This window comes from Cygnus olor, chromosome 14 (genome assembly GCF_009769625.2).
Source record: "Cygnus olor isolate bCygOlo1 chromosome 14, bCygOlo1.pri.v2, whole genome shotgun sequence".
In the NCBI taxonomy this organism is placed as follows: Eukaryota; Metazoa; Chordata; class Aves; order Anseriformes; family Anatidae; genus Cygnus; species Cygnus olor.
The window spans coordinates 9,086,471-9,110,430 of NC_049182.1; the positions used below are offsets into that span (position 1 = coordinate 9,086,471).

At 59.2% G+C, this 23,960-nt stretch overlaps 3 protein-coding genes across 4 annotated transcripts; 2 read left to right on the forward strand and 1 right to left on the reverse strand.

Moving 5' to 3' along the window:
* The first annotated feature begins 35 nt into the window (after window positions 1-35).
* On the forward strand, window positions 36-844 carry HIGD2A (HIG1 hypoxia inducible domain family member 2A). Its single transcript, XM_040573819.1, has 2 exons — window positions 36-207; window positions 592-844. Exons 1-2 carry the CDS (start codon window positions 93-95, stop codon window positions 756-758), a joined length of 282 nt encoding a protein of 93 aa, XP_040429753.1. The 5' UTR covers window positions 36-92; the 3' UTR covers window positions 759-844.
* A 2,817-nt stretch (window positions 845-3,661) lies between these two features.
* Window positions 3,662-8,776, reverse strand: CLTB (clathrin light chain B). Of its 2 annotated transcripts, XM_040573816.1 has the most exons (6): window positions 8,459-8,776; window positions 6,525-6,571; window positions 5,269-5,386; window positions 4,925-5,036; window positions 4,483-4,536; window positions 3,662-3,997 (listed from the first exon to the last, which is right to left on the reverse strand). In XM_040573816.1, the coding sequence occupies exons 1-6, from the start codon at window positions 8,640-8,642 to the stop codon at window positions 3,826-3,828; spliced, it is 687 nt and encodes a 228-aa protein (XP_040429750.1). In that variant the 5' UTR covers window positions 8,643-8,776; the 3' UTR covers window positions 3,662-3,825. The 2 variants fall into 2 exon arrangements, with proteins under 2 accessions (XP_040429750.1, XP_040429751.1); XM_040573817.1 differs by lacking the exon at window positions 4,483-4,536 and having other exon boundaries at window positions 8,459-8,769.
* Window positions 8,777-9,224: 448 nt separating this feature from the next.
* On the forward strand, window positions 9,225-23,720 carry FAF2 (Fas associated factor family member 2). The gene is made up of 11 exons (XM_040573809.1): window positions 9,225-9,375; window positions 15,549-15,617; window positions 16,053-16,187; window positions 16,898-16,974; window positions 17,740-17,878; window positions 19,195-19,280; window positions 19,361-19,452; window positions 20,896-21,073; window positions 21,954-22,125; window positions 22,332-22,475; window positions 22,934-23,720. Exons 1-11 carry the CDS (start codon window positions 9,313-9,315, stop codon window positions 23,114-23,116), a joined length of 1,338 nt encoding a protein of 445 aa, XP_040429743.1. The 5' UTR covers window positions 9,225-9,312; the 3' UTR covers window positions 23,117-23,720.
* Window positions 23,721-23,960: the final 240 nt, after the last annotated feature.

A 23,960-nucleotide genomic window follows, 5' to 3' on the forward strand; every position in this document is an offset into this window, starting at 1 on the left:
CCCGGCGCGCCCCGCGGCAGGCGGGCGCCTCCACCGCCCGGCTACGGCAGGCGGGAAGGGCCAAGCTCGCGGCCCTCCCCGCGACCGCAGCCATGGCGGCCGGGCCTCCCCCGCCGCTGGAGCCCCGCGGGCTGCCCGTGTTCCGCGAGGAGGGCTTCGGGGACAAGTTCCTGCGCAAGACCCGCGAGAACCCCCTGGTGCCCCTGGGTGAGGGCCGGGCCGCGGGGGGGGGGGGGAGGCTGCGAGGAGGGAGGCTGTGGGGGCTTGGGGTCGGGGGAGGCCGCGAGGGGAGGCTGCAGGGGGATGGGGTCGGGGGGAAGGCTGCGGGGGAGGCTGTGGGGGGTCGGGGGAGGCCGCGAGGGGAGGCTGCAGGGGGTTGGGGTCGGGGGGGAGGCTGTGAGGGGTTGGGGTCGGGGGGGAGGCCGCGAGGGGAGGCCGCGGGGGTTTGGGGTTAGAGCTGGGGGGGAGGCTGCAGGGGGAAGGCTGTGAGGGGGGAGGCTGTGGGGGGAGGCTGGAGGGGGAGCCGGGCTCCGTCCCGTCCCCGGTCACCGCCTTGCGCCGCTGACGCTGTCCTTTCGTCCTCCTCCGCAGGCTGCCTCTGCACCGTCGGCGTCCTGACCTACGGCCTCATCAGCTTCAAGCGAGGCCACACGCGCCGCTCGCAGCTGCTGATGCGGGCGCGGATCCTGGCCCAGGGCTTCACCTTCGCGGCCCTCCTGGGGGGCATGGTGGTCACGGCCCTGAAGGCGAGGAATTGAGAGCCTCCCGCGGGGCGGTTGCGGCGCGTTGGTGGAGCCGCGTCCCCGGGGTGTTGGAAACGCGGCTAATACACCTGCCGTTAACCTGAAACCGGGGCCGTGGCGTTTCTTTATCTCGTTTATCCTCCTGGAGCGCTGACGGGCTGTGTCTCACCGAGGCTTTCCGTCCCCGCCAGACCTCCTGGTGCTGCCACGGCCTGGTAAAAGGGTTTCCTTCGTCAGTGCGGCGGTGCTCTGTGCCGAGGTGTGGCGTTAACCAGGCTGCACTGAAAAACCCAAAACGTTTGAGAAATGAGCTGCTCGGGTGGGAAGGAACAGCTCTGTTTGTGCCTCGATCCCGGCAGGACAGAGTTCATAGTCAGTGGGTGAACTGCGTGGGGACAATACGTCATCTGGTTGCGACCAGCGAGCGACAAAGCCAACTGCAGCCAGATTCAGGCTGCCAGTGGCTTGCGGGGCGCTGAGGAGCCAGAGAAGTAAACAGCGTAGGAAGAGGTGGGAGCAGGCGCTGCCGCCTCAGGCGCGGTGAGGCGAGTGGGACGCGGACACGCAACGCCTTGTGAAAACAGCTTGGGAACTCGGATCCCCGGAATGGGGACTGGTTTTCCTCTCTGGGGTGTGCTGGTGTTTCAGCTGCTTTTACTGTGAAGCTGGGCAGCAAGGCGACGAGGCTTTCTCCCCTGTGTCAGGGCAGGGGTGGTTCCCAGCTCTGCTCCCGGGGTGTCCGCGTTTTGGGGCCCGTGTCCGGGCTCTGGCGGTGCAGGTGCCTTGATGACAAGCTTTCATCAGCGCCCAACTGAGTGAAACGGGTGAGCTCCACCGCAGCACCAGGCGAGCCTGCAGCTCAGCCTGCTGTTGAAAGCACGTCCAGGCTGCTCCCTACAGCTCCCTCCTTCCCTTCGTTGGCTGCTCACTAAACCTTTCCCCGAAGAAACCCTGCTTTTGGCTGCCTCGCTGACGCTTCCAGCCCGGGCAGCTGCAGGCAGGTGTGCGTGAAGCAGCCACTGTGCAGATCTGTGAGCCAAATCCCTCGGCAGTCCCCGCAGCCTGAAGACAGACGTTCCCTGGCCAGACGGGGAGCTGCGGGACGGCTGCGGTGGTGCAGGAGGCTCGGGAGCAGTTTGGCTGCTTTCGACACGTCAGGACCAGCACGAGCACTCGGCTCCCTGCGGGCAGAGCACGCCGCTGCCCTCCTGTCCTGCTGCCGCTGCGTGGGCCAGCTCAGAGCAAACCCTGCAGCCCTTCCCCTCACTGTTTTTCCTGCGGGATGTGGTTCTCCCACGGCGCTGCCCTTTCTGCAGGTGTGGGTTATCCTAAAAGCGCGCGCGCGCGTGCCGCTGGAACATAAAGACACCGCTGCCCCGTCGGATCAGTTTGGAGATGTTGGTTTATTGTAAGGGGTGATTTGAACGGGCACATAATACCGAAGCCGAGGGGACGTAGAAGAGCTGTGGGCGCTGCTCCCCGAGGGCTGGAAGCCCCTGCCCAGCACAGGGGACACAGCAGCCAGGGCCGCAGGGCCAGAGCGCAGGGGGCTCCCGGTCCCCGGGAGGCAGCCAGAAGCGATTCAGCTGCTCTGCAGGGAAAGGCAGCCACGGGCAGCTGGCCCTGGGCATCCTGCACCTGCATCCATCCTGCCCCGCAGCAGAGCTGCCGACGCGCCCTGGGGAGCAGAGCAGGAGGGACCAGCCCTGCGGGAAAGGGGCCCAGTCCCAGCGCAAAGCACGCAGTTCCTTCCTACGCACCCGTTCCCCTTTCCACCCCGCTGCCAAGGACAACAGCGGTGTTCTGCAGGGCAGCCGGGCAGCCCCAGAGCCGCCGCTGAGCCCAGGGCTAGGGGTGCCAGGTCATCCCCTGGAGGGCTGCAGCTGGAGGGCGGGCAGCCTCCTGGGGCTGTGGCTGCAGGGCAGAGAGCTCTGGGCGCTGTACTGGGGCAGGGCTCTGCAGCAAGGCTCTGCCAGCTGATCGATGTGCTTTGCTCCCTGTTCTCCCCAGCCCGCTGCTGCAGACCCTTCCCAGCACGAGCAGAGCTGCCGCCCCAGCCCGAGGGGCGCTGCCAGTCCTGCAGCAAGGGGAGAAAGCGGGCGGCGGGCTGGAAAGCGGCCCGAAGGGGTGGGGAGCGGGAGCGGCATCCTGCCGCGCCGCCTCTGGTGTGCGAATCCAGTGGGAACTGGGCCGGAGAGAAGCCAGAGAGCGGCTGTCCGGCTGCGGACACGTGCACGTTGTTCTCTGCGCAAGCCTCGGCACCGGAACTCGGCCCGATCCTGCTCTGGGCCCCTGGGTTAGGGAGCTGGAGGCTCGCCCCGCCCCACAGCAGCCGGACCTCGCTACCCGCTTCCCTGCAGCCGCACAGCCTCCGGCTGCCCTCCTCCAGGCGGGGGAAGGAGCAGAGCAGAGCCAAGGGCCCCCAAAGCCTGGCACCCCAGCAGTCGGGGGCGCTGGGAGAGGCACAGGGAGCATCCTGCACTCCTGTCCCGTGCCCCCTTCCCAGCGCCTGGCGCCAGGAGCCCCGCAGGACAGGACACGGACACCACAACTGCCAATTTTTGGGGTGCCCGCGCGCACGCTCCTCAGTCCCCACTAGCCCTGTGGCGTCACCTGGGCTCCCCACAGGATCTCGTGGTGCGGAGCAGGGTCTGGGCTGTGCCCCCAGCCCCTCAGCCCTGCCCTACGCCCCGCAGGAGGGCAGAGGGGAGCCAGGGCCCCTCCGGGAGCTCTGAGGCAGGCAGGTTTGCTCCAGGCACGGCCCCGGGTGAGGTGGGGAGCACCGAGGGGGTGTTCTCCCTCTCACACGGCCAGGCCCCCGGGCGCGGCTCGGGCCGGGGGGGGATCCCCTCGCTAACTCAGCTCTGCCGCCCAGCGCCGCTTCCCGGGGAAATGCCACAGTAATAAATATGTGTAAAAAGAGACCGACGCACCTTTAAGCAAAAGGGAAACCATGGGGAGAGTTACAACCACTGACTGGAGAGCGCGGCCGAGGTGCAGGTAGGGCAGGGGCCCCTCGTGGGCTGCCCCCACGAAACCCCCCCCCCGGGCCTGGCCGTGCCCCGGCTGCGCCAGGCGGCAGCTAGCGGGACAGGGGCGTCTGTTTGAGGGAGATGAGCACCGAGCGCATCCGCGAGACGTCCTTGCTCTGCTTGCTGCTCTTGGGGTTGAAGTCGCAGAGCTGGGCCACCTTCTCCCACTCGGAGCCCGGGGTTTCCTCCTTGGACTCCTTCAGGAACGCTTCCTCCGAGGCCCTGCGGAGACGTTGAGGGTTGTCAGCGGCAAAGCCCCTTCCAAGGAGACCCTCCCCTCCCCCCGGGAGCCCGTCACGTCCCCAGTTCCCGCCCCACCGCTCCAGCCGACGAGCTGAGCGCCCTCCAGGATCTGGAGACCCGAGATGCTCGAGGCCGCTGCTGGCCGCACTCACCAAGACACCGTTCATGCAAGGACACCGGGCTGCCTGCCCGCTCCCGACACTTCTCCACCCTTGGGGCTGTCCCCAGAAGGCCCCGAACCCCACAGCTTTGCCTCTTCGGCCAGCCCCTACGGGGGCAATTCCAAGAGCTCCCCTTTCCTCCTAAGCCTCCGGCATTTGGAGGTGCCGAGCTGCAGCATCCTCCCTCTGGGACCTCGCCAGAGCCCGACACCCCCCACAACCCCCTTCCCCTGACTGGGCAACCACAGCGCTGGGGCCGTAGTCCCAGAAGCCAGGCGCCCAGGCCCTGCAGGAGGCACGTACACATAGCCGATGACATCGGCGTCCGGCTGCTGGTAAAAGGCTTTGTCAGCGATCCTACCCCGAGGCGCAGACAGAGAGAGAGCGCAGAGCAGACAGGCAGGCAAAGGGTTAGAAAGAGAGAAACAGAGAGGGGGGTTAGCGTCCTCCCGCACAGCGTCGCCCACGGCGCCAGGAAAACCTGCCGGCACCCGCAGGGCTGCGCCGCGTCCCAGCCCTGACCCGAAGCGAGGCCCACACGTGGACAGGAGGCCCTGAGGTCCTGCTGTGGCCACCAGAGCTGCTCGGCGTGCTCGGGCCTCTCCCCGGGCAAGGGGAAGTGCTGGTTCTGCGGGGCTGAGCCCCGCTGTGGTGACGGAGCCCCCCCCGGCCCCCCAGGAGGGCAGATCTGGCTGCACAGCCGCTCCCACCGAGCCCCGCCTCAGCCCTCAGCCCCTCAGCGTACCTGTTGTTTGCCCGGTTCTTCTCCATCTGCTCGTTCTGACGCAGGTTCCACTCCTCCAGGTCCTTCTTGGCCTTCTCGCGCCACTCCTGCTCGGTCACCTTCGAGGCCGCATCTAAGGCCGGGATGCGACAGCTCCCATCAGACAGGCCGGCAGCCCCCCAACCTGTCCCCACCGCCCCCTAAAGCACCCACGGAAAGGCACCACCGCCTCCAAGGAGGGCCGATTTTTGGCACGAGGCACCTCTCGGGCGCAGCAGGGTCACCACCAGGCAAAGGGCCCCAAGGAACCCAGGCGCCACATCTCACAGTGCCACCGGCGCGGCCACGCGGGGCTCGGCTCTCACCCAGCTCCTCCAGGCGCTTCTTCTGCTCCTCCCTCCACTTGCGGATGCTCTCGGGCTCCTGGGTCAGCCGGTCAGCCTTGGCTATGGCCGCGTAGGCGTCCGTGGGGCCGTTGGACTCCTGCGGGACGCAAGCAGCCCACCTTCAGCAGCAGCTCCCCCCAGGCAGCTGGCAGCACGGGGCCGGGCTCCTCGCTGAGCCAAGCCACGATGGGTCGGGCTGGTGACAGCCCCGGGCTCCTGGCGGTGCCCCACAGCACTGCTCACGCTGCTGTCCCAGCTCTGTCCCCGGGATGAGTGACGTTACAGGCTCGTCACAGGCTCGGCCACAAAGGACAGAAGGAGCCCAGGCGAGGCAGGGCCCCGGGGAGGCCCCGCTCCGCAGGCGGGAGCAGCTCCGGGCCCAGCACCGCGCTCTGCGCCTCTCCTAAAGCCTCCCGCTGGCCGGGACACCCAGCCTGACGCGGCTCAGCCATGGGATTAGGGCTCTCCTCTGAGATCCCCGATCTAATTAAGTCCGTCCCGTCTCTGATACGATTAGGATTAGGCACAGGCGATGCCCGTGCCGTGCTGCTGGGCACCAAGCGGGGTGAACGAAGGGTTTGTCGGGTGCTGGCACAGCTCCTGCGGCCTGCACGGCCTGCCTTCAGGCTCCCCGGGGAGCTGAGACCCAGGCAGGCGGTGCCCTGAACGTCTCCTGGCCACGGGGAAGGGGGGTTTGATGGGAGACGAGATGCTGCTGGGCTCCGTAGCCAGGCCACAGCGACGCACCAGCACGGCGAGTGCCCCACGGCAGCCCTGTGCTGGATCTGAGCTCTGCCAGGAGATGCTCCCGAACACCCCGGAGGCTTCCGGGAGACAGCCAGGCTGGAGAAACAGGGGTTTGGGAGGGGAATGGAGGACGTGCCATCTTCTCCTAGGGCCCAAGCACTCCTTCAGAGCACAGGCCACCTGCAAACAGGTTTGGGGCAGGACCGGGCACAGCCAGAAGAGGACCAGCATGGGTCGGCCGGTCTCAAAGCCTCTAACTCCAAGCCTCGGGCTGTGGCAGTGGAACCAGATCTTCTCTTTCAAGCAGGGGTGAGAACAGAGCAGCCAGGAACCCATCCCGAGACAGACACAGAAATCCAGCAGCACCACAGCTGTTCTGGGGCCGGCGAGCGCAAGCCATCCCAGGGGCCGAGCAGCAGAGCGCTGTCCCCCCGCCCACATAATCCCCCTTAGCACCACGGGGCCAGAGCAAGGGGCTGGGATCTCACCTGGAAAACATCTCCGTTGACAGTGGCTCCCCCGTTCTGGAAACCAGCTAGAAGAAAAAAAGGAAGAGAAAGATGAACACAACTACGGCAGCTGCAGGCGATCCCAGAAGGGCTGGTGCTCGTGAAGCAGTAACAGGTCAGATCCTGGAGGATACAGCCGTGCTGCTTCCAGCCCAGCACACCCCTCGCCACAGCCCCACACGTGTGGGCCACCAGCTGAAGATCCCACGCTGGCCTGAGCAATGGACAGCAGCAGAGCCACGTGCTGGAGCTTACGTTAGGGCTAGCAAGGTGTCAGAGTCCAGAGCCTGCCCGGGACAGCGAGGGGAAGGAGGCAGCGTGCTGCACTGCCTGCATTGCTGTCACAGCCCCTAACCCACCAAATCCTCCCCGAGCTGCTGCTGTAGGGAATATGTGGGGGTCTCCTGCCACCCTCGAGGAGGGGTCTGGGCCAGGATCTCTGGTCTCCTGTCCTTGGAGGGATTCAGCCAGCACCTCTCTCCCAAAACAAGCCTTTCAGGGCATTTTATGCCTTTATGGTGTTTTCACTGCCTTTTTTTTTTTTTTTTAATCTTATCTGAAGATTAGGGAAACTGTCCCAGGCGCAGGGCGGGAGGCAGTGCTCTGCCTGCACGCAGACAACCTGACCGCCCCCAGCTCTGCAACAGGCAGAGGCTGCCTCACCACACACACACAGGTGAGCCAGGAGCTGCCGGCCGAGCGCCCGGCAGAGGCAGGGCAGCTCCGTGCCTGCGACAGAAGGCAGCGCTGCGGGGACAGAGCCCACAGCGACACCGCAGCGCGCTCTGCCCGCAGGGAGGAGGGCAGGCAGGCATGCCTGGGTCCTCAGGAGCCCGTCCGGGGGGAGCGAGCTGCAGGGTTAGGGCCGGGGATGAGGTACCGCGGACACCCACGGCTCAGGTACAGCCCCACGAGCCGCACACCGGCACCACAAGGCGAGCCCCAGGGTGCTCAGCTCCCTGCTGCTGGGCAAAGAGGCTTTGAAAAAAGCACTCTCCAGGCCCTGAGCTCTCCCCGGCGATGACCAGGCTCGACCACAGGACCTCGGCTGGCCGCAGGCACGGGGAGACGCACCGCAGCTCCGGAGCAGCTCGAGCAAGCACTATCCCCACGGTGCTCGCCCTGCAGCTCTGGCTACACCCAGCTCCAGCCTGTCTGACTGCATTTACCACCAGGCTGTCAGCACCTTTCTGGGCCAGCTGTGACTCTGCAGGTCCCTGTGGGCGGAAAGGAGAAACCACTGCAACGGAGGCAGCACAAGGAGGCCCCGTGGGCCTGCCTGCGTTAGGGGCAAGAGGGCCGTGGCAGCAACGTCCTTGTGCTCATGGGGACGGGAGACCTTGGAGATCCTGCTACCTACCGAAGGCCCTGCACGGAGCCATGAGATCAGGATTAGCACCTTTCACCTGCAGGGCCTGGGAGCACGATGCCCCCAGTGGAAACGCCTTCCATTTTGCCACCTAAGTCATTCTGTCAGTGGTTCCAGCGGCAGGGCCGTCCATCCATCCATGGATGGCTCCACCCCGCCTGGATGCCCCCCGCGCTGCCCCTAGCTGGGGGCACTAAGACGCGGAGACAGGGTCCTCGTCTAACGCAGACGGACCAGCGCAGAGAAGGAACTGCCCCCCAGCCATCAACCCCAGACTCGGGGCTCACCCCACACCCTGAGGTTCAGGGGAAGGCACCCCAAAATCCCGGTGCCCAAGCACAGCCCCTGCCTGCCCATCGCAGGCACAGCCCTGACCCAGCACGCGGGGGGGGGGGGACACACCCCACACACGCTGGGGGTGCCGCAAAAACCCACGGGGAACCCCAAAACCCCCCGGATCCCCCCTTGTCCCGGGGGGGACAAGGCCCCCCCCCCCCCCCCCGGAGCCCTGCGGCCGGGGGACCCGGGGCATGGCGGCGCTCACCGGGCTCCTGCGGGGCCGCCTGCCCGGGGGTGGCGGAGGCCGCCTCGCCGTCGGCGGGCCCGAAGCCCTCGTCGTTCTCGATGCCCGCGATCTCGCTCTCCTGCTGCGCCAGGAAAGCGGCGGCCGGGTCCTCCTCGGCGCCGGCACCCTCGGACGAGGAAAAAAAACCGAAGTCGTCGGCCATGGCCGGCTCCCCCCCGCCCCCGCTGCCGCCGCTCGGCTCGGCTGCCTTCGGCTCGGCCCCGGCGGGCCCGGGCGGAGCTGTCACTGCGGCGGCGGGCGGGGCGGCCGCGCTGACATCAGCGCCGGGACCTCCTCCCTCCCTCCCTCCCTCCTTCCTTCCCTCCCTGCCGCCGCCGGGAGCCGCTGCGGAGCCGCCTCGGCCTTCCTACGGGCTCGAGGGGCCGGCGGCCGCCGGCTCGGGGCGGCTCCGTTCCCCCTTCACGCGCGAGGCGGCGCCGGGAGGCGGCCCCGGGGCGGAGGGCCGCTGGCGGCCGCCATCTTGGGTGTGGGCGCCGCCGCCGCCATCTTGGGGGCCGCCCGCAGCCCGCCCCGCCCTGCGGACGCTGGCGGCCGTCTCCGGAAACGGCCGAACGGCTTTCGGCGCTCTTCGGAAGTCTTCGCGAGCCAATCAGGAAGGGCCGAGCCCGCGAACGCGGCGGATGGGCTTCGGGTTTTTCCGGAGAGCTCCGAGAGCGCTTCGGCTATTTCCGGAAAGCGCTCGTGTATTTCCGGCGGCTGACGAGCGGCCGTTCGGCTTGTTAGCCGCGGGGAGGGAGGAGGGGGGGGGGGGGCAGCGCCGCCGACGTCATTTCCGGCGGGTGACGGAGCGGCGGGTCAGAGGCGGCAGCAAAATGGCGGCGCCTGAGGAGCGGGAGCTGACGGCGGAGCAGACCGAGAAGCTGCTGCAGTTCCAGGTGCGCCGCGCCGGGCGCACCGCGGCACCGCCACCACCGCCGGGCCCCAACCGGCCCCAACCGGGCCGGGGGCGGCGGGCGGGCCCCGCCCGGAGCGGGTGCGGGGGCGCCGGGCCTGGCCCGAGCCGGGGCCGAGCGGCGGCCGCCCGGTGCCGGCGGCCGTGAGGCGCTCCCCGGGGCCCGGCGGGGCTCCCCCGGGCGGTGCGGGCTACTCGGGGCCCGCTGAGGGGCCGGCGCCGTGCTCGGTGCCCGTTAGTCGGGGAGGCTGCTCGGTAACCCCCTGCCCCCGCGCGGGGACGGCTCCGCGGCCCGCCCCGGCCGTTTTGCGTAAGGTGGCTGAAAATTTCCCCTCCTTGCCCCCGGCAGCGGGTGCGGGCCCTTCCCGGGGCGTGCGGAGTTAGTCACGGCTCCCGAGGGGCCTGCGGCTTCCCAGAAGCTGTCGCTGCCCGTCTCGGTGCGGGGGTGCCTGCTGGGGGAGGCCCCTGGGGGCTGTAAGGGTCCGATCTCCGCGTAACGCGGGCTGCGTCGCTTGGCCTTTGGTTTGCAGGGGTCTCGGGACCGCGCAGCGCTTGAATCGTTTAAAAAAAAAACCCCAAGCCCAGATGTGCTTACTGGGGAGAGAACTGCCCCAGAGTTGAAGTACTCGGGGGTGCTCAGTGGAAAAGTAATTAAGCTGTTGCTGGCCAATTAAAATTATCTTCAGGTGAGTCGGCTTTGTCTCTGAATTGTAAGGCATTCTGCGGTGTTGCCCAGGCTGTGCTTTTCTTCTATAAGTACACCGTATTTCTAGAGCTCTTTGCCTAGCTTTTGTTGGTTCATATTGATCGTTAAGGACGTTTTTTGGATTATTTTTTTTGGTGCCACGTGCCTCTACTTTATAGTGTGTTTAAAGGGTCTTCAGAGGCATCCAGTCCTGCCTCCCGTGGCAAAGCGAGGTGCAGGTGCTCTTCATCACTTTATCTTGGAGCCAGGGGGAGCGAGCAGCCCCCTGAAGTCATCAATGGCAGCGTTTCTCTATAGCCTTAGCTTTGGGAGATCCCGTCGGCTTTTAAAGAGATCCTCTCTAAACCTTTACTGCAAATTAAGCTCCTTGGGTGGTCTTAATTCTCAGACAGATGAGGTGCAACAGCTTTAACGATTGCTTTCCCAGCATTGCTGTTTCCCTGGTAAGTGGATGAGATTTCAGCCGTTGTCTTGCGCTGCGCGTATATGTGCGCAAACTGCCCTCCGGCTCTCACTGCAAGCTGTCGCAGCTCTTATTAACCTCCAGGATCCGGACAGATAGGGCCAGCTGCACTCATCAGTTTCCCTGTTGCTATTTTCAAAGCCCTGTGGGCAGCTGTGAACCTAAAGAATCCCGCGTGTTTCCTCCTGCTACCTGGTGTCGCCACGCGAGCCGGCGGAGGGCTCAGGAGGAGGGAGCCTGTTTTAGCCCGGTTCCTGGTGGGCCCTGCCTCGAAGCGGAGGCAGGCAGGCTGCAAAGGGGAGAAAACTGCAAAGTGGTTAGGAGATGGCTGCCGCCCAGAGCCTGGCGTGAAAGATGTTGTCCAGGAGGCTTTAACGCCGGGATCCCGTTGTTCCCTCTCCTGGGGTGTAGAGGCTTAGCTTTCCCCGGGGCTGCGCGATGGCTGACTTCACTGGTGCTGCCTTTGTTACCTTCACACCTGGCTGAGAGGGGCTCAGCTGTGCGGTCCCGCTCCCTTCTTTCTAATGTGGGAGAGTAAATCCGCCCGTCTGGAGATGTACGGGCTGCTTCTCGTTTCCTTTAGCTGGGTTCCATTAAATAGCAGCTGCTGGTTGGAGAAGAGGGCTCTGGCTTGCGAAAACCCTTTGTACGTTGCTGTAGCTGCGAAGCACTGCTGCAGCTTGTAAACCTTCCAGGGATTTACACTCGAGTGTACGGCTCGCTCTGAGAGCATTCTCTTCGTGAGGTGCCGTCGTAGTAGGTAACTTGTGCAATATTCTGTGGCGCAGAGCGTTGCGCTGTCGCAGAAGGCATAGCAGTACCGTGTAAATAAAGTAGGAGGGGGATTAGGGGAGATGGGAGTGGGACAGCAGGTGAGGAAGGCGCTAGCAGAAGGCCCTCGGTGTCACAGCTAAATGGAGAGCCGAGAGGAAAGCACAGAGAAAGCCGCGGGCTGTCACTCACCCAGCGAGCAGGTGCCGTGCTTGGGGATGCCGCTGTCAGCCTGGTCACGGTGCCGCTTAAACGCGTGCTCGTGCAGCGCGGTTCCCGGTCTGCCTTCGTCCTGTCGGTGCTTGCCCGGTGCGCCCCCCTAAATGCTTGTGCTGGTGACCCTGTGCACGTGGCAGCTGGCTTCCTGCGGATGGGGCGGGGGTACCCCGCTTGTTTGCCACCCGCCCTGGTCGGTTAGTGAGAGCTTAAAAAATCCCGCTGCGGAGAGAGGATGGGGGGAGACGGGGGATAAAAGCTCCAAAGCTCTCTGGCAGGCTTTAAGCCTCCCATTTGCTGCCGAAGCCTTGGCTAATGTAAACCAATAAAGGTACCTAAATCTTCATCCGTCAAGGCTCGATGATCTTTGCGTCTATAGAGGGAAACCTCCTGAGCAGGCTGCGCGATGCGGCTCCGCTGGGGAGGTGGAGGAGACGGCACAGCAGCGTCCGTGGGCTCCCGCTATCGATCGGTGCTCATTAGTTTGGGCCGACGAGCTGGGGCGCTTGGAATACGCTAATCTGGAGCGATGGGGTTGTTTGCGAAGGAAGAAGTTAGCGCTCGTGATACGATCCCTGATTTCAGCTGGGGAAAACGAAATGCTCGGGGCTGGGAACGTCTCCCCTTCAGAGAGGAGAGGGGAACAAGACGCTCCCGGGATCTGTCCTCCTCTGCTGTGCATCGATCAGAGCCCTCGTAAACGCACGTACTGTAACAGGCAAAGAGGAACTCTCTCACCAGGGGCTCTTCGCTGCTCCGAGTCAGGCGTTCTTTACCCCTGGAAACACAGTTCTCTGGAGTCTGGCGGCGGGAGGGGAGTTAAGAGCAGCGCAGTCGCAGCCCCGTGGCTCTGCGCCTCGCGTGCTGTGTTTCACCATCGGAGCGGGTCTGAGGGAGCGGTTTCGTTAGCGCAGCGCCCGGCCTTTGTCCGCTCGGGGTACTCCTGTCGCCGAGGGGCGGAATTGTACGTCTCGCCGCCGCGGGGGGGGGACGACTTCAGCCTTCTGAGCAGCGTCTCAAAGGTGAGGGGTACTGAAGCTGCTGCTGGGCGTAGTTATTCGCGTGCTCTGGAGCAGCCTGCTGCTTTGTGGGGTGCTTGAGAAGGCAACGCTGAACTTCCGTGGTGTGCGATGGTTTGTTGTAGGTGCTGATGCTGACTGTTGAGCTTGGACCTGCGCTTCTCCGAAGGTTTGTTTGAGAGCGCCAGTTCGGTAGGATGAATTTCACTTTTACATACGGGGACCTTTTTATTACCGTGCCTAAGAGGTACGCGCTCTGAGGGGCTAACGAGAGGCTGGCCGTGAGCCTGTCGGTCAGGGCCCGGTGTGCAGATCCCGGCTGTTCCCTGCACCTAACGACACCGAATTCACGCCCGTTGCTGGGCCCAATAGCACGGGTTGCAGAATGGCCCCGAGATCTGCCACAAATGCCCCGAGTGGCATGGGAGACGCGTTGTTCCCAGTCCCTGATCTGCTTCTGTGGCTGAGGTGAAGCGGTGCCTGTAGGAGGTGCTGAGATAACGGTGCGAGCGGCGGTTGGGGTGCTCGTGACCAGCATCGGCGTTTACCAGCGAGCGGTGCCTACCCCGGCAGTGGAACTGCCTTCGTGCCGCTCCTCGCGGGGACGGCGGCTGGTCCCCGACAACAGATGTCTCCCAGAGCGGCCCCAAACCGTGGGGCTGCTCGCTTACGGAGCTGAGGGAGTCGTGTGCCACAGGGCGCTCGGCTGCTGGTGGCCTTTACCCGGGGCTTTCTCGTTCTTGCCCCGCAGCGCTTCCTTGTGCGGCTTCCTCGGTCAGGAGTGGTGGGAGCCGCAGCGGCGCGGTGTTCGTGGAACGCTTGTTGCGAGCTGTGGTCACTTGGCTGCTGCTTTCCGACCCGCAACTGCTACTGCGCTTTGTGTGACTTAAAAAGGAGGGGCTGTGCCTTTGCGACGTCCTGCTGACGGTGCCCAGCGGTAATCCTGGCGCTTGGGGACAGGTGCGAATGAGTTTCTGAATCCCCGAAGGTTTGCGAACGTGGCGGAATTGGTGGGGTGTTAAGGAACGGTGGGCAGAGACTCCCGAGTGTTTGAAATGCACACGCTGCGCCTCCGTGGTTGAGTCAAAGAGAAGGTGCCTGGGATTTACTCGGGAGGTCCCTTTAAAGGCCTAGTAAGTGCTTTCTGTGGGAGTTTTAAGGTTAAAAGCTGAAGTGAAGCACGTTCTTAAAGATTTAAACCAAAATCCCAAATAGTGAAACTGACTTATAAACAAAAGTGTTGTGGCAGCGACAGGCAGGCGCACGGAGCTTCATTTTGTCTAAAACTCGCGTGCGTGGTGCCCCCCTGCAAGGCCTCGCAGGACGAGTGTCTCCATCGATGGACAGCACTAGGCAGCGACCCGCAGTGCTTCTCGGTGGCTCCAGATACGGGGTTAATGGCGGTAAGCCTTCGGGCAGTCCGGTTCTGTACAGCAGCGTGACTCTCCCAGGAGACTGGGAGAAGGGAGAGATGTGGGCAGGCGTTGTGAGGAAGTAGCCGAGATGCTCAGAGTGAGCTCAGGCCCTGAGCGGGGCACTTGTCCACGGCGTGACCTGGGGGGAAGCAGCACGCGGAACGGCCGAGCGGGGGAGAGGGGGGAATGTGTGCGCCGTCCTCTCCAGTGAGATCCCAGTTCAGTGCGTTAAGCGGTCGGTCGGCTTCTCAGGACGGCCTCGGAGGTTTTAAATGAAGCAGGGAACTGGGAAAATGACGAGCAGAAGTGGGGATGCTAACGATGGGTTGGAGCACAAGGTATAATGGGAGCTGCACGCGGGGCTTTATCAAGTTCCTGCTTTGTGTTCGGTTGTCGCAAGCCGCATCCTGCAGGGAAGCTGCGCTGCGTGATGGGCGCAGGGAGCTGTGCCGATGGGAGCAGCGCTCCCTGCTCCTTGTCGAGTTCCCGCAAGGCTCACGTCTCCTCAAGTGCTGCCCAGAGCTGTGCGTGGAGCCGGCACGGCTCTCGTGTGGCTCGGTTCACACGAGCCCTCGCTGTCACAGCACGTGGCGGCCCCGTTCCCTGTCCTGGTCCAGCCCAGCGCCCTTGTTAATGTGCACCAGCTGGCCGGGGACGCGGTCATGGGCTAAGGGTGTCAAGACAAACATGCCAGGTGAGAACATGGAGCCCTAGGGACCTGTGGGGTTCCCATCAAGAATGCCCTCGCTGGAGGAATTGTCATATTTAAATCATATTTAAACGACCTTATATCGTGGGCGCTTGCTGAAGCTGTTACGCTGCTCCTGAGGGTTAAATGAGCCCTGTCATTGCTGCGTCTGTCGGGTATCTGAGTTAAATAATTGTTTCTGAAAGTGTAACTTTTTTCCAATTGGGTAAATGGGAAGGCAAGAAGATTTTACTCTCTTTAATTTTAAAATAAGAGCAGTTTCCTTCAAATCTGCCTTCTCGAACACCGACTTGAGAGCCCGGTAGCTTTGAGGTCTATGGGCATGTTTGGGTTCTGTTTCTGTTGGGCAGGACTCGTGTTCTGCAGAATATTGGGTGCTTCTGGAACGTACTGCCTTCGTTAGGGCCCGGCTCGTTTTGGTTTTACTTTCTGTTTGTATCTGCAGCGAATGAAGTAATGGGCTTTGGGGGCTTTCGGAAATGCTTTGCCTGGGTCTCTCAAGGGGGTGCTCTGAGGCGATGTTTGGGGGCATGTCCTTCCAGGGCTGAACTCACGGGTGATACTCTGTTAGTTTCTTGACCAGGCTGAGCACAGCTGTAGTTAGATGTGTGCTGCTGAGACTTGGCTAGCGGGAAGAGTGCAAAGGCGTGTTTGAGGCCGCCTGTGTGTCCCCAGGTTTGGGTTAGCTCAGGTTGCTCTCTTCTGAAGTGATAGCTCTTTTTTTAAGAGCTCTGCTGTTTCCTGTATTGTAGTGTCTGCGTTCTTGCATAGCACAGAACTGTAAAAAATAAATAAATAAATAAATAAAAAATCCCGTCCTTCCCTGGCACTCACTTGCTTTTATCCTCCTTCCTTAGGACCTGACCGGCATAGAGTCCATGGACCAATGTCGTCACACACTGGAGCAGCACAACTGGAACATAGAGGTACCGCTTCAGATTAGCCTTGTGGTGGTTCCCCAGTACCTGGACTAAACCGAGTGGTGCGAGGGGGGTTCCTCCCAGTTAGACCTCATCTGTTAACCCCTGAATTTGCACTGGTAACTTTTTACAACGGTATCTTGATGTTGCTAGAGAGCTGGCTTGGAAGTGTGCAGCAGAGTTCTTACAGCTGCAACCGATCACTTGCCTGGCACGGTACCTTCCTGCAGTGCTATGCGCAGGCTGCCATGGAGGTTTTCCATGCAGAAATGAGTACTGGCGTTCCCAGCTCGTAATGAGGTACGCTTCTGGAGTGCTCTGAGTCTGGGGATAAGTAATGCCTACTGCTAGGGACCAAAATACTTTAAAAAATAAAAAATAAATAAAATCCTGCTGTCCTGAAATGTCTGAAATGTTCCTTTGCTCCTTCTTGTGTTAAAGGCAGCTGTACAGGACCGACTGAACGAGCAGGAGGGTGTCCCAAGTGTCTTTAATCCACCCCCATCTCGGCCGTTGCAGGTCAATACAGCCGACCACAGGATCTACAGCTATGTTGTCTCAAGGCCACAGCCAAGGGCAAGTTATCTTACGGTGGATTTTGCCTTGCTGCTTTGTTGTTCACAGAGTAACCAATGTGCAAGCAGGGAACGGCGTTGTTTTCTTTGTATAAAAAAGGAGATTTTTGTTGTCGTCTAAAAATAAAGCATAGAGCTATTCCTTCAGCCTCCAGTATTACTGCGGATATTTTCTCCGTGGTGTAATTCGCAGTATGAGACCTTTTTTTGTTTCACAGAACATCTTCCTGTGACATAGTAAAGCTTTTGATTGGTTCAGTTGGAATGGAGGCAGAGTGGTGGAAATAATGATCTTTTATTCTTTTTAGACCCCCACCCCCCAAAAAAGTATATTAGCTTGAATACTCAAGCACTCAATTCCTTACATTCATGTTTCACGAACAAATTTGCATGTGCCCTTCTAAGACTTGGTGTTATTAATCCCTTTGTACAGTTTTAAAAAAAAAAAAAAAGGGCGGAGGAAAACTATTGCTTTTAGAACTGGTCACTGGTGCCAGTCCTCAGAAGCATCGCGTTGAGTTCTGAAGGACCCCTGTCAGTCACTTAATTCGATTTGACTTCTCCGAAGACGTGAAATGTTGCTGAGTTTTTTGTGATGGGTAGAGCCTCTGCTACTTCCCCGAATGCGTGTGTGTTTGCTGGTGGACACGCTGCTTTAGCAGGCCTGTTCCTGCGTTGGGGACCGTTCTGATTCCTTGTTTGTCATTGCAGGGCCTGCTAGGATGGGGTTACTACTTCATGATGCTTCCATTCCGATTTACCTATTACACATTACTTGATATATTTAGGTAAGTGTTTTTGTGCTGACTCATGTATCGATTGCATCAAGGCACACGCTGGCTTAGATTTGGCTGTACCTCTGTCACTTGAATCTCTTTGAGTCTAATGACAGATTTCTCTTTCCGTTTGTTTGCTCAACTGGCTTTATCCGTAGCCTTGTAAAGTTCCTACAATGCTTGGCAAGAAATAAATCTTACTGCAGAGAAACGAGTGCTCTGTGGCTTTGTAAGTGAAATACTTGATTGGAATTTGAACTTCACGTGGCTTTGCAACTGGAGTGCCATGCAAAGGGGACACACAAGGCAGTGTCAAACTGCGTCCTGTTGGGCTAGGCTCCAGGTTAACCTGTCCTCATCCCTGTGTGTTACTTGGCAGAGCCTAAACTGTCGACGCAGTTGCCTTTTCCCCTCTGGTGTCTGTAGCTGCTCCTGCCTTTACTGCCCCAAAAGGCCAGTTCATCTTGTCTCCTTGTAGAATTGATGGAAGAGGGAATGCTGAAAGGTACTGACTGTCAAGCAGTCCTGCCATCTGCGTTGGTTTGGCTTCTTCCGTTGTGGTATTATTTCTTCCCTGAAAGTCTTTTGACTGGGGCTTTTCTGTTGCAGTATCAGTTTGGAGCAGGTGGCAGTTTGGGATGTAATTATAAACGTTCGAGGGGCTCATCTGTGACGTTTTTCCTTCTTATGAATGCCAGTAATTGCCTATGGAAAAGAAAATCCCGTTCTTCAGCAAGTCAGTAAGCTGAATTCCAGTGTCCTTTCCTTCCTCCCTAGGTTTGCTCTGCGTTTTATACGCCCTGATCCTCGTAGCCGGGTCACTGACCCAGTGGGTGACATTATTTCCTTTATCCATATGTTTGAGGAGAAATATGGGAGGATACACCCTGTCTTCTACCAGGGAACTTACAGCCAGGTCAGTGTCACGTGTTGGTGCCGAGATACTGGGGAGATGAAGCGTGGGGATTGTGCTGGATGGTATCAGGGCCTACGTGGCAAAACCATTCATCAAAGCCCGGTGTTTTTTGTCTCCGAACTCTGTAGCAGGGTATTGGAGAGCTAGCGAGCAAGTGTATTAGCAAACCAGTGTCTGCCAGGCTTGATGACACGCCAAGTCTGCAAAGTTGGAAAGCAAAGCTGCTCTGACTGTTCCTCGACCGTCTGTGTGGCTCTGTAGCCAGCAGCTATTCTTTGTAATCCCGCCTTTGTTTTTGTAAACTGACGTGGTGAGCCAAAGTCTGTCCTTCTGTTCACCAAATTGGGATTGACTGCCCGGGCTCGCGTATCATAACGCAACTCCCGAACTTGGTGCGAGACCTCAAAATTGAAAGAGGGAGCCACAGAAGAAGGAACGTGAGGTGAGAACTGCAAATGCCAGGTCTGGGCTGCTGGTGCTCTCTGTTGAGGAGACCTCTCCCGGGTAGCACCTCTGCTGCAGCCTCTTTCAACCTGGCCAGGAGGAGGGCCTCCTGCCGAGTGTCCCAGCAGACAGTTGGACCAGCTCTGCCTCCCGAGTGCCAGAGAAGGATGTGGAGCCCGTATCTGCTCCACACTGCAGTGATGGAGCACGCTGCCTCCACAGCTCTTCTAGGCCCCTCCGTCTTGCCTAGAAATCCAAACTTAAATAACCACGGAAGGGTTAGGCTACTGAAGCTCAGTGCCAGTAAAACGGGGAGCCCATTCTGCACTTACTGTGTGGTCTTGTTAAGAAATGCTCTGGGGCGGGTGGAATCCAGAGGCTGTAGCTGCAAGAAGTTTTGTTTTGGTTTTGTTGGGGCCTGCAGCGTTACTGAGTTGGCCTTTTTTTAGTAGCACTTTCATTTGATGTGGTCTGAAGATTGCACCCCGTACAGGCTGCCGTGGAAAGCTCAGCCTTACCTGCTGGGAGGCTGAGGGACGAAGGAGGGTTCTCCACTGCCGGCTGGGCCTGGTGGGGCGGTCTGGGGGGGTCAGCTCACGTGGTGGTGTACCTGGCTCTGCTCTGAGCTCAGCGTTCTCCACAGCCGCGTCCTGAAAGGAGTGGGGCAGAACATGATCCGAGCCCTCTTAAAGAAGGGTTGGGTCGCAAGGTCTGGTAGGCTCATACTCCGTTTGCTGCTTCCTTAAAACCAGCTCGTGGCAGAGTAATGGCCCAGATGAACGTTGCTGAGCTGTTTCACGCAAGTCTTGTGGGTGCTGCCTTCCCTCTAACTAGAGCCCCTGTAACTTTACCTCCTCTGCTCTTATGCCAAGGCACTGAATGATGCCAAGCGGGAGCTGCGCTTCCTGTTGGTGTATCTGCATGGAGATGACCACCAAGACACAGACGAATTCTGCCGGTAGGTAGGAGAGTTTTCCAAATCACGGTCCTCGGGCTGTAAATGCAGGTTCGCTGATGTGATCTCTTCTCATCCCCTAGCAATACGCTGTGCGTACCTGAGGTGATCACCCTCATAAACACTAGAATGCTCTTCTGGGCTTGCTCAACCAATAAACCAGAGGGATACAGAGGTGAGTGTGTCCCTCCTGGGCTTTACCTTACACCCTTCAGCTTCTGGAACAAGCCAAATGCTCTTTGACAAATTTACATGTTTGAAACGTTGTGGTGGTTTCTGTGAAAAACAGATGAGGTGGTCACAAGACTGCACAGAGAAATACTTACTGGTTTGTGTCTGATATCTCAGAGGGCCTGTTTGGAGCTGGGGAATACCTTCTGCTCTTAACCTCAACTGTTCCACATGTTTCTGGGCAGTCCTGGTGGCACGTTCTTTGCTGTGGGCATTCAGGCTGCTTTCAGCGGCTTGTTAATGGGAGTTGGTGGGTGTGTGCTGAGGATTAAACAGAGTGCAGGAACAAGTATCTAACGAGCAGTGCTCTTAACGCTGGTTCGCATTCTGCCTGGGGCCAGGAGTGACTTGTGAGGTGCATTCTTTCCCTTTGTGAGACAATCATCTTTACTCCACACCCAGTCTCTCTGTCTCCTCAGAAGTCCACAGTGAGGTCTTAAGTACTCTCTTTCCAGGGCTGCTGATACCTGGCGTGGCAGCGTGCATGCTAGGGTTTTGCTCCAAATGGAACCTTTTCCTTAAGTTCTGTTCATGCCTCCTGTGTTTTTTCTGACCTCTCCTGGTTCATGGCAAGAGACTGGGAGTTCTGCTCTTAAATTTGGATCGTTCCTTTCTTCATAGTTCTGCTACCAGCTACCAACACCTTGAGAGAATGGCTTTCTAAGCCAGCATGCTTCTACTTAATGCTGTTTCATTGCTGTAATACTTACAGTTATGGTAGAGATACAGGCTAGAAAAAAGGGGTGGGAGGGATCGGGGCCTCATTTAGTCCATGGGGTGTTGGGATTTAGTTCGGAAGGCTCTGTCAGTAATGATGGTTCTAAGTTGTGTGACGTGCTGTGCGTGTTTGGAGGAGGTGGTGGTCAGCTGTAGGGAGGGTTTGCATGCCATCAGTCGTAGATGAAAACTGTGAACTTAAAAGCCCCTGACCTGCTCCATTCCCTGCCTCAGGACAGAGTCTGTCTCTGGCAGAAATGATCCAATTTTCTTCTGAAACGTCCGGGATGGACACTTTCCCCGTGACACTACCTTCCAGAGTCTGGCCATCCTTAATAGTAGCAAGTGTTTAACCTCTGTTTCTGCAGTTTAAAGCCAGGGCTTCTTGTCCCATTCTGGATGGGCATTTGAAGCAATCTATTTCCTTCTGCTCACATTCAAGAACCTTTTTAGGTACTTGAAAGCTTTTTATCCACTCCGTGTCTATGCTCCAAGTCACCTCTCCTTGCTCTAACTTATCAGGTTTCACTTGACAAAATAGAGGCCTTTTCTGCCTCAGACGAGATGGTGGCTGTGGAAGCTGCTTTCTAGGCCCTTGATGATGGAAGTACCTGTGCTGTAACCCTTGTTGATCCTTCTGGAAGGGATGATGATTGTGCCTATCTTCCAGTCTCCCAGGCTCTGCGAGAGAACACGTACCCATTCCTGGCTGTGATCATGCTGAAAGATCGCAGGATGACGGTCGTTGGGCGGCTAGAAGGCCTCATCCAGGCTGATGACCTCATTAATCAACTGATATTCATCATGGATGCCAACCAGACGTACCTGGTGTCTGAACGCCTGGAAAGGTATGGCAGGCTCTGAGCTCCAGTGACGCAGACCTTGTGGAGGCAGACTCTGCTCAGCCCCCTCCCTCCCTCCAGATGCCACACGTAGGTCAGCTCTGCGGTCCTGTAACACAGCCCGTGGTCTCTCCTCTTCCCAGTGGGAGCACTGGTCTCTAAGTTCAGGACCGCCTGTAGGCGGGGAGGTGGATGTGTTGCCCATACAAGCCTGCTACTGGAAGGTGAGGCTGACTGCTGGACTGCTTGCCGCGGCTGGAGCAAACCTTAAACCTGTAGTGCGCTGGAGCCGCAGGAGAGCTGGTGTCTGCAGCCAGCTGGTGGCCGAGTGGTGCTCCCAGGCCGGCCGGCCTGAGTCTGACGGCATTTGCTGCGTTGCTGCTGGTGCCTTGCTAACAGGAGCTCCAGCCCCTGATCCCTCTGTAGGGATCTGCAGGCCGTGTCCAAGGTAGCGCGGCACCTTCTGGTCTCCTGTCTGTCCGCTCTCTGTGGGGGATCCTGTAACATGTTGTGATGCTCCTGGCTTCTAAAATGTACAAGGAGTTATCTGATGGAGATAGAGCCGTGAAGAGCGTCAAGTGTGGTGCTGAAATCCCAGGCACTGCTTATGTGGTGTCTGTCCGCTCCGTCAGGCTGCAGCGGGTGAGAAGTCCTTGTTTAGTTCTCTGCCACCCAACCTAGGGAAACAGTTTGTGCGGTGGGGGCTGTAGAGACTCAGCTCGCCTTCTAGGAGCGTGTGGTACTCCGCACTCTAAATGAGGCGTTACCTGCTGTGTGCGCTCTCAGGACTTTAAGGCTGTACCTGCACCCTCAGGTCCGCCCTCAGCCTGCCTCGCTTTCACTGCGGGGCCTCCTAGCCCTGACCACCCCCTGCTCATCTTTGTAGGGAAGAGAGAAACCAAACCCAAGTCCTGAGGCAGCAGCAGGACGAGGCGTATTTGGCATCCTTGCGTGCAGACCAGGAAAAGGAGCGCAAGAAGAAGGAGGAACGGGAGAGGAAGAAGAAGAAGGAGGAGGAAGTACAGCAGCAAAAACTAGCAGAGGAGAGACGGCGGCAGGTGAGAGCAACCTGAGTGCTGGAGGGGCTGCTGTGCTCTCTTGGGTGCTCACGGTGTGTAGGAGCAGTGCCTGTAGTAGGGTTTTCCTGTCAGACTGGAGTTGCTTGTCTTGCTTGGGGCTTGCACGTCCTCCAACCTGGAGTAGCTGTGCTGCGAGGGACAGCCCAGTGCACGCCCATTGCTCCTGCTCCCTCTTTACATTGCAGACGCTGCAGGAGGAGAAGGAGCGGAAGTCAGAATGCCTTCCTCCTGAGCCACATCCTGACGACCCAGAGAGCGTTAAGATCATTTTCAAGCTGCCTAACGATTCCAGAGTGGAGCGGCGATTCCACTTCACACAGTCATTGACGGTGAGCTTGGGGCAGAGCTGACAGGCTTCCCAGAGTGGAAGAGGGTTGAGAAACTCTACTGGTGGCTCACCGACGCTTTGGCTCCATTGGCCTTTGCCTAGAGCCTTAGCAGGCAGAATCCTTCCTGAATGAGGAAGGGTGTCTCTGGACCTGGTCTCTCCACTTTGGAAGAGACAAGATCACAGGAAAAAATAGAACAAATGTGCTCTTCTCCTGAAAAGCTGAGATTCTTGTCCCTGCCTGTTAAATAGGGGTATGGGAAGAACCGTAAGCAGTACTCCCCAGGTGTTGTGTGACAAGTCCAGCTTCATGCACACTAATAAAATGGCTGTACTGTCTACAATGCAGCGATGGTGCAAATCTGCTGATTTAACCCCTCCCCTGTGCGATACCACGGATGCAGCCTGGCTGTGTCATCGCTCCCCGGGCTGGCAGTTATTTCTGTGCTCCTTCCCCAGGTGATCCACGACTTCCTGTTCTCCCTGAAAGAAAGCCCTGAAAAGTTCCAGATCGAAGCCAACTTCCCTCGCCGCGTCCTGCCCTGCCTCCCGACAGAGGAGTGGCCCAACCCACCCACGCTGCAGGAGGCCGGACTCAGCCACACGGAAGTCCTCTTTGTGCAGGACCTCACGGACGATTGACACTTTTCCAGAAGACACAGATTGGAAGAGAAATTCATATTATTATTATAATACAATATTTTTTTTAAAAGACTGCGTACAAACAAGGGATCAGAGACCACATCGCCTGTGCCAGCTGTGCCGTGTGCGCGTGCTGGCAAGAGGAAGTGTGTGCACGTCCTCACACACCCATGTACACAGCCATCCCCTACACTTGGAGGGCAGAGCGGGAGGGGAGCGGGTGTTGCCCCTCCGCCCTCCCTGGGGAAGGACAGGAATGGCAGCTCTCGGTAATTATTGCTTTTATTGACAAGAATAATAATAAAACCCCAACAACCTGACATCTCGTGAAGATTTGATCCTCTGCTGCTCCTGACAGCCAGAAGACCGGGCACCTGAATGTGCTGGGAGTGGGGTGGGGGAAAGGGCTGGACAGAATCTCTTCAGCTTCCCTCTGTGTATAAATACCTTTCTTTTAATATTTCTCTTGCTTTGTAATGACCAAAGGAGAACGGGGTTGACTATAGTATTAACTTTTTGATAAAGAGCTGGTTCGATTCTTACCCGTGTGGGATCTTGCCCAGAGTTCTTAGCCTGCATAGTGTAATAAACTCTGCCTCTAGCATGTCTGTGCCCGTGCTTCCTGCTTGTGCCACACAGAGCCTGCTGCCCAGCTGAAACTGAGCACTGGGGAGGGGGTTCCAGCTGCTGGGGTTCTCTGGCTACTGCTCAGGGGGGATTTGCTCAACTTCTGGCCTGGTTTGAGGCCAGCTCTTTCACTTAATTGTTTTGTGATGGCTGAGCTGCTAGAGTAAGACACGCACAGTGTGTACAGCAGGGGGAAGGAGGGCTGGGATTGCTGCTG